The following is a 20,424-nucleotide window of genomic DNA, read 5'->3' as shown; positions in this document are numbered from 1 at the left end:
AGATGGCTTAAAAGTCACTCCCCATTCTACCTCTGTGCTAGTGTTGAAGTCATGATTGTATTAAACATATTCACAAAGGATTCTCTATTAGTATAGTATCTCAAAAACCAAAGGAGTATTTTCTATCTTATTCTTAGATGCCTGGGCTCTTTACACATTGCAGAAATTCAGAAGGATGTCACAGCCTACATGTCCTTCACCGAAGAACCCAGACACCTCACTTGTTCACACTAGTCTCTGTGAAATGTTCCTTACTTTGTCTAATGCTGGTATAGACTATCATAAGAAGACCTATCCTTGTCATAGGCTGAATTAGATGGCCACGGGAGGGGAGACTGTCAAAGTCAGAGGATGTTTTCCACATGGGAGGATTGAACTGTCACCATCAGGAAGTCTTTCTGGTAGGGCAGTACATGTAAGGGGGTTCATATCAGCATCAATATTTTCAATACAGAAGTCATTTAATTTATCTTCTCAGCATGAGCGTCTGAGGACCGACTGTATGCCGGACGCTATTCCAGAAGTTGAGCACACAGCAGCAAAAAGACAGACATAGAACTTATATTTCACAGGGATATACAGACAACAAACAAGCAAATGTAATTATTGGTTAGTTATTGCTGCATAACATACCACCCCTAAATTTAAAGCAATTATTTAGTTTTAGTTCAAATAACCCTGGGTCAGCTAATCTGGACAGGACTCTGCTGGGCTTGCTCAAGCATCTCTGGGTCCAGGGGGTGCTCATCTCTCCTCCTGTGACCAGTGAGCTAGCCTGTGAATGTTCCCTTGAAAACACTGGTAAAGGCCCTGGCCAGAGCTGGCTGAAATGCACAGGGCCTCTTGGGGCCTGGGCTTATAGCTGGCACCCCATCACTCTGCCTCATTCCACTGGCCAAACGAAGTTTGTGTGTCCAAAGCCAAAGTCAAGGTATAAAAGGTAAGGTACAGGTTGGAATGAATAATTGAGACAATGATACAAGTGACCACTAGTAGTGTAAGGTCAAGTAACGTAAAGGGCTCCGAAGAAACATAAAGCAGGTTCATGGCTCAAGAGTAATTAGGGATGCTCCTTCTGGGTGGCCAAGTGTTATGGGATGGTTTATTGTCATCAACCTGGATATTTTTACCAGCCTATCCCATTGGGAGGGGTATAGCTTCAGCATTGTGCTATGTTGTAAGGCTATGTAGGGTGAGTTTCCCTCCCTGCTGTCCAAGTATATCCCATACCCCAGTTATCGAGGGATCCTGGCATACGTGATAACTGTCGTGTCTCGTAAGGGCATCTATCTGGTTTGTCACTGTTCTATTCAAATACCTCATCACAGCAGCACTTTCAGAGGGTGCCAAAATTTGAATAAATTATCTCTGCTGGATGATACACCAGTTACCCCCTTTCCATATACATACACCATGTGCTTGTTCACATAACCACAAACACTGCACTCACCCACACGGCCACCTCCACACACTCAGTAATGATGTCTTCAACCATGTCAGTCAATGAAAGGAAACAGTCTCACTCCCTGGCACCTCAGGAGACAGCCGCTGACTGTTGGATGATTTCATCAGCTCCAAAGCCAGGATGATGTGCCTGGAAAAGGAGTGTGAACCTGGAATGTGGCTCAGTGCAGACACAGCTTCTGGGGAGCCCACAGCTGCAAAAGCAGTCAGGGATTGGTGGGGGCTAGGGTGGGAGGAGATAGAGTGGGGATAGGTAGGGGGTGGTTTTCAGTTTCAATATTTACTTGCCACCATCAATCAATCCATCTGCCAAAGACCCTCATTAGGGAGCTGAAGGGAAAACAAGGCAAAACAAATAAACAAAAATGGATTTCTTCTTCAGAAGTCTTCTATCATTGGAGTGAAATGGTTTTTCTCTTGTCTTTGTTGAACAAAACCTGATATGTTATTGACAAAATGCACATTTTCTGAGAGTAGAGGGGAGTAGGGGATAGAGGGGGAAAATGACATCAGTTTTTATGATAATCCTTGGAGTGTTATGTTATTACTCCCATTTTGTTGATGGAGAAACTGATGCTTGAGGTGTAAAAGCAACTTGCCCAATATAAGTGAATTCTAGAGATCCCAATTCAGGCCTCATTTTATAGACAAATCTTTTCCCAGCCTTCCTAGCCTTCATGGGTTTCTAGAAGTAAGCCTCAAGGCCTAATAAGCCTCTTGAAGTTAACTCCCCCTGGGCCCAAAAGTCCAACCTGTGAAGACTAAGGTAGGAAGGAACAGAAACTGGCTCTTTGGACACCTGAAATCAGGTAAGCTGACTGGAGCCACTCTGCCTGCTGGTAGAACAGCTCAGGACGAAAGCCCAGGACCTTGGTGAATGTCTGTGCAGGTCCTGGCTGGAAAAAGAGTGAGCAGGATTTCAGTCAGGCAAATCTACAGCCATCTTCCCTGGTACCATCAGATGCACGAGGTCATCTGCAGCCTGGGAATCACAGGCTTTGGTTACCTGCTATGAGTCACATGTTAGTTTTATGTAGAGATGACAAAGCTGAGGGCAGATTGGAGTAGTGCCCTTGGCTGAACTGAGCTACCTCACCAAAGATTATTCCCCTCCTTGGAGGAACAGCCAACAGCTGGCCCTCAGGGGGCCACTCAGGCACGGCCCCTTGACTCTATTAGGCTCATCTCTAAAGGGCAACTCTTGCCTCAGAGCTCTGCTGGAATTGGCTGAGGCCTCTGCTGCAATTACGAAGTCTTCTACTTCTCCCTCTGCTGGACTAGTTTCCCTTCCTCTTGCAGTGGCTGCTCTTGAGAAAACTCCCCAGTAAGTGACTTGCACAAACCTTTATCTGAGCACCTATTCCAGGGACACCAACCCTTCTCACACTGGTGATTAAATGCTCCAGCCTTGAAGTGACACCTGTCACTGTTGCTCACAGCTCATTGGCTAGAACTACTTACTTGGCCCCATGGGGACCACAGATGGGCCAGCAAGTACAGCCCTGTCCTGTGCCAAGAAAGGAGGAAAACTGGACCTATTTAATGAACAGCAGTAAGGAGGATGGGATGGGGAGACCACAGAAAGGGCCAGAAGAACTGTAAAATTCAATTATACAGCTCTGTACTTTGGACAAGGCAGCCTTAGGCACACTCTGCCGTTCAGTGCTTCCTGGCCTGAGTGACTGCCCATGGAAAAGTGACTAGAACATCATCTGTTTTTGCCCTCTCTCCCCCTTATCATGATTGATCATCTTCTGAGCTCTGCTCTGCTCTCTTTGTCTTTCTGTCTGCTGAATCCATGGGCTCAGCTCATTTGGCCCCTGATTGACAAGAGGGCTCCTGCCCTGGAATGGAGAAAATTTAGGGTATTTCAGAATGCCTTGATCTGAAGCCTGTTTGATTCCAAAGTATCCTATTTTACTCTTACTGGTGGGGAACATGGGTGTGGGTCTCCACACACATGGTTTCCAAGCTGGGACAATCAGATCATCTGTCAAATACTGTGACTGCACTTCTCAGAGGCTCAGGGGTAGATGCCTACCTAGGCAAGAGGACAGTGGAAAGCTGAAGAGACTGGAAGAAGAGCATCCATCTTTCCTGGACTCTTCTGGGGGCTGTTTGGCCAACATTGCCATCTGTTGGGCCAGCACTGGCTAATGGAGCCAGGTGGTAAGATGGCACTGCATCTTCATCAGTGACCTTGGGACCACATGAGCTGACCTTGTGACCGAACTTCTGACAACGAAAGATTTTAAAAAGTACATCAGTTTACATTTATTGAGTGATTATTTTTCTAACCCTAACCTCATGAGTTCAGTAGAGTTTATATTTTCACTTAACTAGTGGACAAACAAAGGCAGAGAGAGTGAGCAATTTACTAGTCAGCGGCAGAGCTGGGGGTTAAGCTTAAGCAACGTGGCTCCAGATTTTTTGCCCTACTCCACCCTCTGCTACTTCTTGATTAAGTCCAAACATTTATTTCACACACACAAATGACTGTCTATATATTCCAAACCCTATGCCAGATGCTGGGAATACAGCTCAATCCTTTGAATCTCAGCATGGCCCATTGCTCAGTGTCCTGCTTTTAGATGTCACATTATACATTTATTCTAGTATTTAGCACCCAGGAAATTATGTCAGAAGATATATGTATGTATACATGTATCTGCAAGAACTCTGTAATTTACATGTTTCTCTTATTGCTTTGGCCACCAGGAAGCTCAGATTTAGCATTTCAGTTTTCTGATTTTTTTTTCCTGACCCAGATTTTTTATTTTGGTTGCATAAATTCCATTGAACAACTGTCCTTTATTATAAAACACCTTAAATCTTTTTTGTTTTTTTTTAAGGAGGCTGCATGGAAATGACAAAATAAGGTCTTTACTGCATATTCTTAAATTCCTCCTGGAAAAGTTAGACATAGATCTCCCTCTTACTTCACTCCCATAGCACCCCATTTATAAAATTTCTTGAGCAGTGGGTACTACTCTTTCCAATCTCTGGAGGCAGCTAGAAGCTTCTGAAAGAACACATCCAGATAGAGGGAAAAAAAGTTTCCTCAAATCAGTGTCAACTTTGGTGCCTGATGCACATTTGTGGAGTAGGCAGCCAGTCAGACTCTCACCTGAGCAGTTAATAAAATCTATTGCCCCTTGATGGATTTTTTTCTGTAAGCTAGAATTGATCGCGTCTTTGTGATTTGTGAGATGGTAGGGAAACACCAAACACCATCATGACTGGGCCACATTGGGGGGAAAAAAAAAAGAAAAAGGAAAAAAAAATCCACCACCAAGTATTTCCAGGCATAGAAAGGGCTGGAACTGTTGGGGTCATTTTATTTGATTTATTGGAAATAAAGTGGATCTTATTAACATTTTAATACAGAGAATTTTTTGCACTGGGCTGGAAGTGGCCTACAGTTCCCAGTGCAATTGCATTCTCTGGAAAAGTGGCACCAGCTGGCGTGATTTGTGGGGCTGGGCCCCAACAGTCCAAAAAAGCAAACTGGCTGCCTCCTCGGAGGGGCTCGCTCTGTACGAGGTGCTCGCCGCCGTATCTGCCATGCAAAACGAGGGAGCTTTATGAAGGAATCCTTCTTGTAAAGCCATTGGTCCTGGTCATCAGCCTCTACCCAATGCTTTCGTGATGCTGCCGCTGATCTATTTGGGAAGTTGGCTGGCTGGCGAGGCAGAGCCTCTCCTCAAAGCCTGGCTCCCACGGAAAATATGCTCAGTGCAGCCGCGTGCATGAATGAAAACGCCGCCGGGCGCTTCTAGTCGGGCAAAATGCAGCCGACAACTCCGCTTGTCCTGTGCGTTCTTCTGTCCCAGGTAGGGAAGAGGGGCTGCTGGGCGCGCCCTGCGACCCGTTTCTGCATTCTGATCGCCTGCCGCGGGCTGGGCGAGGGGGCTTTTGGGGGTCGGGGGACTCTGGGTGCGGCGACGAAGACAGCTCGGGGCTCACAAGGGAGGTCATTCCCAGCCCCTGAAATCCTACGGGGGCCCTGGTTTCCCACTCCGGCTTGCCAGTGTGTATGTGTGTACGTTCAGTGGAGGAGGAGAGAGCTCCCGAGTCCTTTCTTGTGCAAGCAGGGGCGACATTCTCGCCTACATCAAGTGGGGTAACTTTGATTCGCCGCCTCCGTAGGCTCATGCATTAGAGAAAGACTCAGTTGGAGGCGACTCCAAGGAGTCGTGGTTTTCCCCAACCCAGAGCCAAAAGGGGGAAGCGCAGCTCGGGTCGGGATTGCGGGCTGCCGGGCTGGTGAGGCCGGCCTGGCACCGCCGACTTCCCGGGGCGCCCGGGCCCCCTAGCCCAGACCAGCGGCGCGCTAGAAGGCGCCTCCGGCCAGCTGAGAGCTGCAGCCCGGCTGCCGCTGTCGCTCAAAGGAGCCGGCAGTGCCCGCATCGGGGTCCATTCCCTCCTTGACCTCGGGCCCAGAAGCGCCTGAGCGCGCCCCCCAGCCCGGGAGCAGGCCCCAGCCCCCCGCGCCCCCTTTGTCTAGCCCGCTGGAGCTCCGACCCTGAGTCCTGACTGCCGCCTCTCCTGCCTTCCCAGTCGGGCGCGGAGCGCGGAGAAAAGTTCAAGCCTTGCCCACCCGGGCCCTGCAGCTGCCTGTTAACCCTTGGAGCGCTGAGGCGCAAGGGAAGGGTTGGCGACGTGGTAGAGGGGGCGATGCAGACGGGGTTCTCCAGCAACCACCTCTGAATCTCGGAGATCTCGGGAAGTTTGTGTGCAGGAAAGCAGTACTCTGAGGAGGCCAGACTGGAGGTGCTGACTGGCAGCTGAGGGACATGCTCAGCCCTGCTCAGGGGCCTGTGGTTTCTGACAGCGCTGTGACCCAGTCCCCTTCAGGCCCCCCTGGCAGTCTGTGGGACTTGGCACGAGCTGGCAGCCTACAAGTGCATGGGTGAGATCAAGGAAAGACCAGGCAGGGAAGAGGGAAGGAGACAGGGAGTGCCTTGGGGTGCTGGGAATGGGTGTTGAATTCCTGGCCAGGACTCCTGGATGCCAGGGGATGAGGCACATGTGTCAGTGTGTGGGTGCGGTGAGAGGGAGGGAGAGGCAAGGGCTGGCTGGGATGCAGAGATGTAGTACAGCCTTCTGAGGGGAGACCACTGCCGTATCAGTGTTGGGGTTAGACTTTGGAAATGGGTCAATGTTCCAGCAAGCAGTGACCATGATGACTCACAGTGGGAGGTGGGGGTGGATGGTGGTGCCTGGAGGCAGAGTAAGGTACCTGACTGCTGAACAGCCCCCACCTTCCCCAACTCATGACTTCCTTCTTTCCTGGATATACAGCCCCCATTCAGGACTGCCCAGTTATATTCCTCTTCTACTAGGGCTTTGAGCTGATTCTCTTGGGGTCCCTGTAGCTTTAAGTCCTGCCACAAATCCTAAACCTGTCTGTGAACCAGTTTTCCAGACTTTCTGAACTCTTTCTCTGCAGTGGAGTATATGTGTGTTTGTGTATCTCTCTCTCTCTCTCTCACTCTCCTGATTTAGCAGTGGTTCAGAGCACGCTTCTGATTCAGACAGATCCTCTCTGCCATATCCTAGTGGTACCACCTGGGTAACTTTCTTAACCTCTCTGAGTTTCCACATTCTCCACTGTAATTTTATCACTTTCCTAGGATTGCTAGGCAGATTGGAGGACATTCAACAGGATGTTGAATACATGGCATTCATCTGGCACAAGGCCTAGCAGGTGATACATCTGGCACAAGGCCTAGCACTCTGGAGCCTTCTGTGTTGGGGAGCACTTACCACAGCCTTACCAAGGACTTTACAATCCTTTTCTCCATGGGCATGTTTTGACCTGTTTGGGTTTCAGGGTTTGCCCAAAGTTTTGTCTTCCTTTGAGTAAAAGAGACCACATGATAGCACCCAGCAGTCCCTATGCACTAGAGTCTTAGGTGATGCCTTTTGCAAAGCAACTGGTGTGTCTCCTCACCCAGGGCCTGACTGGCATAGGTAACTCCTGAAGGCTGTCTGCTCTCTCGGTTTCTTTAGGATCAGAGAGCAGAGGTTTTACTGTGAATTGCATTGCCTGCCCTGAGAGGCTTATTTCTCTCTCAGATTGTTATTCATAATCAGAGCAAATGTCCACATTAGGACAGTAATTGATATCCTGGTAGCAATAGCACCTTGCAGGGAAATCATTTTGGTGCAGATCAGTTAACTGGCAAGAGGTTCAAGTGCAGAGCTCTGTGTGCCACAGCGAAAAGTGGAGAGAGTCTTGGTGCCTTTGAGTCAACAAGCAAAAACAAAACTTTCCTGCAGCAGAGAGAAAACAGAAGAAGGGGAAAAACACCGTAATAAAGCAAATTAGTCATTTAGCCTTAGTGGTGTTCAGGCAAGTATGTGTGTGTTTTTCCACCGCAGTTGTGATACGCTGGGTCCAGCTTTGGAAGCCATCAATCTCTGTAAGTTTATTGGCTAGGGGGCTGGTTTAGCCATTTTGGAAGGAGGAAGAGGAATTCTAAGCAACAATGGCTGGAAGCTCACAAAGCAGAGAAACAGTCACTTCTCCTTCTCCCCTGGGGCATTTTGGGAAAGGCTGTCCCAGAAGTGGCCTCTGGAACTTGGCTATGATAAATAATGAATGTGAAACAAATCAAGAGAGGCATGAGTTAGGAATTCCACGGTAAATATGATTCCCCCACCCACCCACCTAATTTGGTAATCACATCTAGCCAAAATTTCTAACAATGAATGAGTAATCCCCTAAGAATTAGGGTTTTAGGGAGTGGTTCAGGTTTGGAGAACAGTCACTTAGGAGTGACTAAAAATGTTCCACAGAATTCTGAGATGTTGATTTAAAATGTGGAGGTCTTTCTTGGAGTCAGAATCTTGATTTTCAAGATTTTAAATGAGAATCAGTGTTGTCTAGTGCCCCTGCAACTTCATATCTTATATTTTTAAGGGCAGTGGTTATTTGCAGAACCCTTCTGATAAGGAGGAAAGACTTTGAGGGTTGCAGAGGGCATCTCCTGCTCTGAGATGGGTTCAACATGGGACAGCCTGTAAGATTTTAAAAGCACTGGAGAAACAGAGATGTAAGTGGTGGAAGGAATCACAAAGTGCTAGAGTTCATGTGTCTGAACAACTTTTTAGCATATCCCCAAAGAGATTTAATAAACTGCAAGGCTGAATATGTGATCTGGAACTTATGCAATGCCACAGTCTATATTAAAAGCCCCAACAGTCATCTTAGCTAATATCTCCTACTCTGCCTCCCTCCCTTCTCTCCTTTTCTATCTTTAGCCTTTGGGCTTCCCATTAAATAAAATCTGTTTCCTTCTATGTGTTTCAGTGAAATAGCCCAATAAACCAATGTACCCAATAACTGCATTATCTAAAATTACCAGCATTTGGTTGTGTATATTGAGTCTCAGTCGGAAGTTCACTGTTTAGGTAAAAGTATAACTGGGTTCTTGTGAATATCTTTCTTTCTTTCCCTCCTTCCAGAAAGAAAGTTCCTTGAGGAGTCCAGTTAATTTCTGTTTAGTGGAAGGTAAAGAAAAGGACAAACTATGGATTCAATTCACATCTAAGTAACAACAGCCAACAATATTTCATATTTCTGTGTTGTGCGTGTGTATGTGTTCATTTCTGTATGTTTTGATCTGTTTTAATACCTGTTGAAAAATTTCTCCAGAAGAGGGCTCCATCCACAGCATTACAAAATTCTAAATCTACAGCTCATATTTTAAAGAACTTCAATGTAGAAGCTCTGTCAAAATCAAACTAAAGTACTCTCCTTATTGTCAGTTATTTTCTACAAGCTCCCCTAATGAGAAGTCCTGTCATTTTGCACTGAGTATCTTTCCTCCTTTTTTCCCTATTGCAGTTGCTTCTGTTCTTTTCTTCAACTATGTATTCCCACTGAGTATGAGAGCAGGGAACATTCCAAAGACCCTTGTAGACAATGCAGTATGAAATGAGAGGAAGTTCTAAAGTTTCCCGGCATTTGACTTAGGTTGGACCTGGTTTTACTCTTTAGCTAGCCAAACAGCGTGAACAGTTCTGCCTGTGGAAGGAGATAATCTTCCCCATTAGGTAACTACCCAGAAGAGCAAATCATTAGCCAGATCCACTCGCCCTCCAACATGAGTTGAAAAGTAGAGGGAAATATCAGCCTGTCATCCAATTACAATAATCAGTTGGGCAGAATCAAATCAAATGACCACTGGTTTTGGCATTGTTTTCACTTAGCTGTCGGCAAGGTGCCCACATGCCTGGGAGAATCTGACCCTCCTGAGGTTGCTGCCAATACAATTCCCTGCAGCCTATCTCCTCTGCAGCTACCTGGGGACCCCAGATCTGGGTCCTTCTCTCTGAGCAGACTGCACAAATGATGAATGGCTGGATTGTAGGATCCCTTGCACCTTCACCAGACCCAAAGTAGTGGTTTTATTCTAGGGTGAGGGTAGAAAGTGATTTATTTCTCTACTGATAGAAGGAACTAAGGGCAAGCTAGAGGGGAGAAGCAATGACATTTCAAACTGGAAATGCAGACTGAGTCAGGGCTCATGGAGGTGAATGGGTTACTCTTTGGCTTAGCAGATTGAACCTCAAGATATCTTCTCAGTGGTGGGGAAGCCCATCCATCCTGACTTCTGCAACTTTAGTTTTGGGCAGAGGTTGCAAAGTAGCAGCCACAGGATAAATGTAGCTCATGGATGTATCTTGTTTGGCCCATGTTTTGAAAATAGGATATTGTACATTAAAAAAAAAAGGTTTCTTGCATTTCTTATAATGTCAGAAGGTCAGGCAATCCTACAGCCATATTCCCACATGGCTACACTTCCCTGGAGTTGAGTCGTTATTGCCCACTTTAGGCAGGACATGCCTCTGAAGTTTGCCACAATCACCACGACTCCCTCCTATTCACCCAGAGCACTGTACTTACTTATTTTACCTACTTGCCCCTATAGGCACTTACGTTGGGAACTTCTGGTTTTGCAAATTTTGAGACTTGATCAAATTGATGTAGTCAGTTTTTCAGTGATAGGCTATTTGAAAAGGAAGAGACTAGCTTCTTTTTGGTCACTCTGATTGAATTTTATGGATGTGAACTTTGGAAGAACATGATCTAGAGGACCATGCCTCCTCCCTGAGAATGGTATTACTATCAATGCCACTGGGTAACTAGGGATACCCAGAACAGCATAACACTCAGTCATTGTTTCATGGGGAATCATTACACCCAGAGAAGTGACACACTGCAGCTTTGAGTCATTCTGAGTGCTGGTTCCCGAGTGTTGAACATCTAAAACATTGTTGTGTGTCAGCAGCCAAGGGGCTCTGAGACCACTGGATAATTGATAGGTAGGCCCTAGTGCACTCTACAGAGCATTACACCAAGGACATCACTACCCTTGGAGTACAGTGACACCCTAGGTGTTGCCATTCCAGCAGTGTTGCTCACCCACAGTATGTGTATCATCAGAATATCACAGTACCTTATTGGCCTTAGTCCTGTGGAGGACTCTGGGAGCGCTGAGTAACATCTGAGCATTTATAACTTCAGGGTAATGTTAGCACCAGAGCTTTGGTGTCTAGAATACTTTTATACACTGGAGTTTGTGTGATATTTTTATAACTGTTTTTAACAGTTAACACCCACCACAGTCTACACACAGTGCTAATGCTACAATTAATGTTCTCTGGCTCCATAAATGCTAGAATAATCTGTCCATTCATCCAATACTAGCAGGTAAGCCTCAGATAACTATTGTTTTCAGTAGTTACAGACCCCAAAGATCAGGGCAAATATAACTACGTACATATATCCAAAAAAAGTGTTTTTCTTTTGTCAGTTGCCAGCAGAAGTCAAATTCCTGAAAATTAGCATTAGCAATAAGCACGTTTTAACATGTCATGTCTCATTTCAAAGGCCCCAGAGAGTGTCACCCAATCGCTACAAAAGCACAAAGCCTCTGTGTCTCCCAGCTGAGTGCAGGCTGGGCTAGGGTGGAAGGCAGCAGCTGCTCAGCTGAGAGCAGCCCTGCCACATGCCTGGGCAGGGCCAGGAAGTGAGCTCAGCCTCTGGAGGAGCCTGGGGATCCTGCAAGGACTGTGGCAGCCTCCATTCCTGCCTAATGCGGCCAAAGTCTCTTTCCTCCGGGGATGGCAGGGACCTGCTTTTTCATGTGCTGCAGGAGATGGTGCCTGCAAATGCCTGAAGCACGAGTTACTGAGATCATCTCCTTGTCGGTCGATGTAGGGTCTGCGGAAAGTTGCTGGACCCTGCCACGGAGCCCATGGCTGAAGCAGGCCACACAGGCTCCACCTTCTACTGCCATGAGCTGCTGGGCATCTGGGATCATCTAACTCAGGGGTTGCAAACTGTGGCCTGTGGGCCAATTTTTTCCTGCAGCCTGTTTTTATAAATCGTTTTATTGGAACATAGCCATACCCATTCATTTATATAATTGTCTATGGCTGTGTTTGTGCTGTAACAACACAGTTGACACCATATGGCCCACAAAGACCGAAATATTTACTATTAGGCCTTTTACAGAGAAAGTTTGCTGACTCCTGTTCTGGCTCAAAATTACAGCGAAAGAGACTGCAGGGAGCCTTGTCGAAGGGCAGGGAGGCATTAGGGGTTTGGATTAGGAACTGTCCCTCCTGTGCCCCAAGCTCTCAAGCAACTTGACTTCAGGGGAATTCACCTGGGACGAAATGGATTCAATAAATACCTCTGATATCCATCTGGGACCTACTATGTGCTCAAGATAGAGCTGCTAGTAAGGCTGACTCAGTCTCTGCTCTCTTGGGGCTCAGACCTTGAGATCCCTTGACAGGAGAGATCAGTATCAATTAGTGAATAACTTGAAACAGAGACAACGGCTAGATGGAAGGAAACACAGTTGTGTGAGATCATGCCATTCTACATGTTTTGCTTGTCTGTGCCTTGATATAGGCTCCATCACAGCACATGTTGTCTAACTGAATCACTAATGTATTCCCAGGGCCTAGAACAGTATCTGGCAAATAGTAGGCCCTCAGAAAACATGAATGAATGAATGAATGAATGTAAGAAAGGCGTCAGATCCAGATGAAGGGTCTAGGAGGCATCCCTGACAGCTTGGTGTTTGGACCACGGTCTGGAGGAGTAGTGAGGCTTACAGACAAAGGAACACTAGGGTGTTCGTTGTGGGGGAAGCATTCCAGGCAGAAAGCACAGCCTGGGGAAGTCTCTGTGCGGGAGGAAACACCATGCAGCCCGAAGAGAGTGGTGCAAGGAGCAGCTGGTGGGGCATGTCAGCGTCTCAATGATTTTGGTGTTGGTCCTGGAGCAGTGGGCTGTCATTGACAATAATGAGGGGAGGGTCTAGTGTGACAAGGCCAGATTTCTATTTTGTAAAGGCAGTTTGGCCGCAGTGTAGCTAATGGATTGGAGCTGACCATGAGTGGAAGGGAGAAGCTAGGCTAGGCCTGAGATCGATCGTGGGAAGAGGCTAGGGACTCTTGTCACTCTAGACTAGGGAGTGACAGCACAGATGAGAGAAGCAGACACAGCCTGCTCAGGGCATCTGGGAGACATTTAGGGGAGAACTGGGCAGGGCTTGTTAGCTGGGTTTAAGATGGCAAGACAATGGCCAGGGAGGGGTTAAGGATACGAGCTTGAGTTCTGACTCTTCCAGTTGGCCAGAAGCTGGAGCCACTTGCGCAAGCAAGGAACCCAGGCTTTTAACATCGTAAACAGGGTCTGAGGGCCATTTCCTTGGGGGTGTTAGCCAGGCTGCAGTAATGCTCCTCCGAAGAGGCATCCAGGGCCCCAGTTACGCTAGTACTTGCGGGCCAGTCCATGCTTGCATCTGGGATGGGCCCTGTGGGGGCCTGGAAATGCCCTGGACTAGAGTGGCTGATGTGTAGCCTCTATAATTAACCAATCTCTAAGACTTTTCATGCAAAAGATATTTGGGAGAAACATTGCGAAGCCTTTTAATCGTTTCTTGAACATTCAATCAGCAGCACTGGAAATATTTCTTACATGAACCAAATAATGATCTACAGCTTTCAGCAATCACTCTGCGAATGCTAACCAACCTTTCTTTCAGCATGCTGGATGTAGCCTTGGTGACACTTTTGTTTCTACATGTAGTAGCAGAATCTTCAAGTGGGTGCCAGGCAGTGGTGTGCTAGTAAATGTTTCACAGCTGGCCCTCTCTTAAAAAAAAAGAAGCACAGGTCCATTATCTTCAAAAGGTGAGGGATGTACAGTTGTCCACTTGCTAAGTATTAATGAAACGTTTGGAGAATTTGTAGGTGAACAAGATGGATGTGGATCCTGCTCTCATGGGACTTGCAGTCTGCTGAGGGCAGCCAATAAGAAACAAGAAAATAAATAGCTGAAATAATGCAAAGTTGGTAATTATTACAATACAAAACAATAGGGGCTAAATAAAATATTATTGGTGGAGTAAGATTGTTGAACCCTCCCTCCTTTCCTTCCGTTTTTCCTTTCTCCCTCCTTCTCATCCTCCCGTCTTTTCTTCTTATAATTTTCAGTATCTAGTAAGTGCCAAGAATGCTGCTAATTTGGGAGTTCAGGGATGAGTACAACACAGCCCTGGTCCTCAATAGGGGAGGTGCTGGAGGTGAATCAGGGCCTATGGTCTCCTGGGACCCAGAGGAGTCAGAGTCTTAGCTTTGGAGCACCGGGGAGACTTCTGAACCTTTGAGAAGTGAATTTGAATCCTGACCCAACCATTTGCATGCAGTTTGACATGAGATGAATCACCATATTTCCCTCTTCTGTTTCCTCCTGTGTCTCGACACAGAGAGTAGGGCCACCTGCCTAATAGGGTGTTAGTGAGGATTAAATAAGTGTATGCTCATGCTCACCCCATGTATGTAGAGTATATCCCATGATGGTCAGTGCTAGGAGCTTAAGGAACGCTAATTGCATTAACTCTCACACATAGTGTGTTCCAAGGCAGTTTATGGCTTGAAGGTACCATGGGGCCTTGGCCTTGAGCATCTGACTAATTTAGAGGGGAAAAATACTTGTATATTCAAAAATGCATGAACCTTAAATAAAATTTGCTCCCCAGGGAAGGATTTGCCAATTCCCATATTGGTAGCTCCCCAAAGATCTTTCCTCTGGGGACTTCATGCCTCATAAAATCATTTGGCCTGGTGGGGTGGAATCTTCTGGATGTATCTTCCCAGAAGCTATTCCGAGGAGGCTTTATCAGGGCAGTATGTAAGTGGGTTTGCATGCCAACACTATGAGCACTTATGATTATTATTGTTATTTAAAATAGGTTGAAATAACTATGGTAAATTTACCACACAATTTACTGCTAAGTGCTAGTTGCATACATTATCTCAAATCCTTCCTGCAGCCTTTAGGGCAACTATTCTTATCTCTATTTTGCATCTGATGAAAGGTAGTTCAGAGTGATTGAGTCATCTGCCTAAGGCCACACAGCCATGAAGAATGGAGGTCAGGGTTTGAACCCATGCATATCTGATTCCTGTGCATGTGTGTTTTCCTCCGTATTTCACTAGTGTATAAAAACTTCCTCCCTTGTCCCCTCAAATGATGTAAGAATTCTCTCCCTTGACTGTTCTGTTCTCTGGCTCTCTTGGAGTCAAAACAGCTGCCTGCACTGACCTCATTTTTGGATTCCTGATCTCTAAAATTGGTCCTGGGACCTGGACCTCCTCTCTGGGCTACTGGTTACAAACGCCATAACTAGGTTAGCCCAGGGTTATTTATATTCTTTATTGCTGAGTCTTTGCTTTTGACCAGGGACAAACAACCCACCCATATTGCATGCTTCCTCCAGCAAGAACAGACATCCCAGTGAGAACAGCCACACAGATGCCAGGGCCAGCTCGGGTGTGGCTCCTTTGCAGCTTCCAACGGGCAGGCAAATTCTCTGGCAGTTTCCTGCCTGCTGCTGGGCCCTAAGGCTGGATGGCATCCCCTCCCCAAAGGTGCCAAGGAACTCCAGTGTCTAAGCCAGTGTCTCCTGAGTGTCACTGGCTACAATAATGCTTTCCCCCAATCTACAGGAAGATGAGAAATATAGAGCCCACAGCTTTATCGACACTCAGATCTATAATTAGTTGCAATTGGACTGAATCTAACCTGAAGTTTAGTTGTGTTTTACCAGACAAGTTCTCTTTTTTCTTTTAATTCAATTGAGGGACCTTTAGTCAGGGTAGCTATTGATTCAGGGAACATTTGTTGAGTGCATGTTATGTACCGGGCACTATTTCATGTCCTGGCTATAGAGTAGTGAGTGTTCATGGAGCCTCTGTCCTGGGGGATGTACACACTCTCCCGCTGCCCAGTCCTCACCACTCCACACATTGGCCGTGTGTTTCTACCTCTCTCAGGATGTACATTTCATATGTGATTAAGTCATTCATTTAACAGACATTTACTGATCAATGACCATATCTCAAGCAGGACGCTTGACCCTGGGTAAGAGGCAGTGGTTAAGAAAGATAAGGCCTGCCCTCGTGGAGTCTACGTTCTCATGAGGGAAAAAGAGAGTCAACAACAAAAATAAGTAAATATGATAATTTTGGAACGTGAGTGTTATGAAAAAAATTAAAATGAGATAGGCAGTTGTTCTGAGCTTATCTACTACTCTTTCTTGGAATGGGAATTCCATTGTTCTGATGCAATGATCTTTCTACTTTTTAGGGATGAAATGTCCTATATTTTGTGAAAGGAAGTTGATTAATAAACGGAGGGCATTTTTGTCCTTAGTGGTAAACTGTTGTTGGCAAAACTTTGTTCATTCTCTATTTTTTTGTTTTTCTTGAAATTTTGCTTTTGGGAATCCAAAACTATGGCAACCAATGATGTAAACCACGGATAGGTAATATTTTTCTGTAAAGGGCTAACAGGTAAATATATGGTCTCTCTTGTAACTGCTCAATGCTGTCAATGTAGCATAAAAGCAGACACAGACAATATGTAAACAAATTGGCAGGGTTGTGTTTTAATAAAACTTTATTTACAAAAATAGGCAGATGTAGATTTGGCTCTTGGGCTGTAGTTGGCTTACCCCTCATGTGAACCATTAGTCACCTCACCAGTTGGTTAAATTGGAATAGGGAAGAGGCCAGGGTGAAAGACTAAACATTTTCTTTGGCCTCTTGTCACCATAAGGATTGTGGTACATTTTTAGAGCCACAAATTATTGGATTATTATTTGTTAACTTTGATCAAGGTAAAGATGCCTGTAAGACTGTAGAACATAATTTTTAGACCAGCTCTAAAAGACATAATAATTTAACTTTTATAGTACTTAATCTGGTACCCATCGCAATTCTTAAGGCTTTCTCACCGCCCAAAGGTATACTGGTGTTAAACCCCGTATCTTGGGTTGAGTTCCCCCAAACAGTGATGGAGACATAGGCTTGGATGCAGGGAGCTCTTTTGGGAGATGACTCCAGGTCACAGAGTGAAGGCCATGAAGCAAGACAGAAGGAAAGCCAATAAAAAGTTTATCTTTGAGTTGGTTACTGTTGTGGGCAACTGAGTCTCATTGTTCATGGGGCCCTTTGGAAGAACTGTGTAAAACTTGCATCAGAATGGTCCCTCTGCAGGATAGGAGGCTAGGGTATGTGCACCCATGTCTATCTTACATTGAAGGTGGCCCCTGGGGCCAGTAATTCTTCTGAGCTTCTCTGCTGACCTTTGTGGCTCTGGGAGCAACCATGGTTTTTGAAAAGTTCTGAGCAGAAAAATGAAGAGACATACCAGGTGCTTGGACAAGCAGTGTACCCCCTGGGTAGAGCATGAGTATATAAGGGATTCCAATTGTCATCATTATGTGTTACTGGAAACTTGCTCAGTAGAGCTAATGACAAAGAAAGAGTTATGATGGTGGTTTTTATAAACCCTCTGAATTTGGTTTAGCACCCACCTGCAAATACACTCTCTCCCACTAGATGGTACCAGTATGCCAAAGCCCTGGAATGCTACATTAGGGCCTCATTTTTGATGTGGAATATTTTCCCACTACTTTTGATCAGTTAATGAATAAGCAAGTTGAGATTGGAGGAAAAGATTATGGGTGTTTTGGGGACAGAAGAGTGGAGCTTATCTAAATAAGTACCTTCATTCATTCCCAACAAATCTTACTGACCACCTACTAAGTGATCAGCTCTCTTCTTGGTGCTAGGGATACGGAAGTGAACAGTGTCCTCAAAGTCCCTGCCTCAATGAACGTCGATACTGGTTGGGCGAGAGACAGTAAAAAATGAACAGGTAGATCCATGACTTCCTTCAGGTGGTGATGAGTGCGGTGAAGGGTGACAAAGCAGGCAAAGGGATGGATGGGGGCAGGGAAAGCACAACCCTTCTCATACCTGTCTGACCTGTTGGTTGATAGGCTGCGAGATTATTTCCATCTGTTCCCTAACCCAGTTCTGCCACTCACCAACCTCTTAGGAGTATGCTTATGAGCTTTATTTTCAAAATGAGACTGTGAACTTGCGGAGGGCAGAAGTGGTGCTCTGCAAATGGGTGTTGACCAACTGGAATCTCCTGCAGCCTAACGCTCGGCTCCACCAACTCTTGTTGGTTGCTTTCATTTGTCTGGAATCACTATGAATTGCTATTGTTGTCGACACACAATAGAGTCACGTTTTACTCGAGGGTCAGATTATAAAGTCAAGGTTTAAGGCAAACACAGGGTCGTCATTAACCTTGAAATCTCTTAAGTTGCCCATTAAATTACAGTGTGTTTGATTTTGTGTATGCAGCCCTGTACTGTAATCAATGTGTAACAGTGTATAATGCATGCAATAATATACAGCGCATAATAAAGAATATAGGCAATATATAATTTTACAGCATTTAATTGCAGTATTTAAATTGTTCTTTTTCCTTCTCTTTTTGGAGGAAGAGCTCGATTTCCATTAGTTAAATGTGCATATGCTAAGACTTTACTGTGTTCGTTTAAACTGGTTTTGTAATCATATAATCCTCACCAGGTTGTGCACTGGGGAGGGCAAGAGCTATGTACTTTGAGCTCTATTCATCGTTGATTCCCACCACCAGTCACATGCTTTGGGGCAGAAGAACAGCAGACTAGCAGTAGTGGTAGTAGTAATCGTAGTAGTAGTAGTAGTAGTAGTAGTAGTAGTAGTAGTAGTAGTAGTAGTAATGGAGGCTGACACCTAAGTGAGGCTTACTGTGAGCTGGGCCCTGGGTGAGACTTTAGATGTATAAATCAGCACATTTAGTCCTCCTAAGGACTCTGTGGTGTATCTAGAATGAACTTAATTCCATTTCACAGATGGAGAAGTTCCAGGAGAACTTGATAGAAGTCACACAGCTTTTGACATCTGGAGCTGAGATTCAAACTTGGGCACTCCCAGATACATAAGGCCACATGTTGTATGATTCCATGAAATAGAAAGAACTATTGCCCAAAATAAGCAAATCCATAGAGACAGAAAGTAGACTGGCGGTTATCTAGGGCTGCAGGGAGTGGGGAAGGAGGAATGATGGCAAGTGGGTGTGGGGTTTCTTTTGGAGGTGATGGAAATGTTCTGGAACTAGATAGTGGTGATGGTTGCACAACTCTGTGAGTCTACTAAAGACCACAGAATTGCATATTTTAAGAGAGTGAACTTTATAGTAAGTGAATTATGTCTCAATAAAACTGTTGTTAAGCTGAAAAACGAGCAAACCTTGGGCAGTCCAACCTCGGGGCTCCTGCATGAGCCATCCCTGAACACATGCCACCCTTCCTACAGGCGCTCACCACTTGCTAGTGGCATCCTGCTTGTTTACTTATATTAACTTGGCTGTTCCTCGAAAGGGCCCTATCATCTGCCCCATTTCAGAGATCAGAAAACCAAGGCAGAGAGATGCTGAGAAACTTGGAGCTGGCAAGTCACCCAGGGAGTTCTGGCCCTGAATTGGCTTTTGATTCACCATTTCTATACCGTTTTCATGTGTTTCACTCATAAAGGCAACCCTAGTGATTCAGAGTTGCAAGTGACTTTGGCCCATTAGAAATAAAACAATGATTCTTCTTTGCTTTTGTTTTGCTGATTTGCAAAGTGAATTAAGATCCATCTTTGTCTCATGGGTTATTATTCCCATTTGGCCCAGATGTCTCTGGTATAGGGTCCTGGCAGTAAGACCCAGGGACTATAGGAGAAGGAGGTGTTTAAAGTGGCTGACTTTTAAAAATAATAATCATAAGTGGCTCAAGAAGAGAGAGGGAAGATGGGGAGGGGGAGAGAGGTGGAAAAATGGGAGAGGGAATGAAAGAGGGAGAGGGCAAGAGAACTGAATTGACATGCTGTCGTTGTATTCCAGTTGATACCAGATTGCTGAAAGGATTTACCCAAATTAGCAAGAATGTTTGGCACCCCTTGACTGGTTGGGTTGAAGATTTTCATAGGCTGGTAATGAGAAGGCAATCTAAAGCCTAAGGCTCATACTCCTTTTACTCCGCACTCATTATCTAAATCAAAGAACCCCTATTCCAAGCACACTCCTCCATCAGCACTTGCCACTCATCCCAGAACTTCTTTGATTCCCAGGCCCCCTAGGCATGGATTTTACTCCTCTCTGACCTTAACCTTAGGTTGCCGATTTGCATTTCTCATTCATGTTTAACATTCAGAGTGACAAAGCTCTTAGTCATGTGTGGTGCAACAGGAAAGGGCAGCAGGGCTTGCCCCCTGACCAGCCCAGGATGCCTGTTTGTGATTGTGGGAGGTGAGGATTTATAAAAGCACAGCTAAGGGACTGGAAATGCCTTCCTGGGTCTATAGTCTAGAGGAGCAGCCATAGTTTGGGCTGGGACAGGAGCTGTGGAAGGAAGGGGCTCTGGCTGAGACCTGGTCTCCTATGGGGCCAGCTCACAGGTCTGCTGGGCTCACTGTAATTCTTAAAGCCTTCTCAGGTGATAACAGGGGATCACACAAAGCCACATGAGTGTCTGATTC

The 20,424-nt window shown here is 45.7% G+C and overlaps 1 protein-coding gene across 2 annotated transcripts in view; it reads left to right on the top strand.

The window, feature by feature from the left end:
* Nucleotides 1–20,424, top strand: part of CDH13 (cadherin 13) — a 1,287,194-nt gene that overhangs the window by 350,272 nt on the left and 916,498 nt on the right. Inside the window, exon 1 of one of the 2 annotated variants that reach the window (XM_010980492.3) lies at nt 5,118–5,297. The exons of the other annotated variant lie outside the window; for it this stretch is intronic. Within the exon in view, the coding sequence (XP_010978794.3) occupies nt 5,253–5,297 (45 nt within the window). The 5' untranslated portion in view covers nt 5,118–5,252. Of the gene's footprint in view, nt 1–5,117; nt 5,298–20,424 lie in introns of those variants that run through there. 2 annotated transcript variants of the gene reach the window in all.

The sequence above is a fragment of the Camelus dromedarius genome, chromosome 9, assembly GCF_036321535.1.
Source record: "Camelus dromedarius isolate mCamDro1 chromosome 9, mCamDro1.pat, whole genome shotgun sequence".
NCBI classification, from domain to species: domain Eukaryota; kingdom Metazoa; phylum Chordata; class Mammalia; order Artiodactyla; family Camelidae; genus Camelus; species Camelus dromedarius.
The sequence above is the reverse complement of the archived record's forward strand: the minus strand, read 5'-3'. Positions and strand labels throughout refer to the sequence as shown.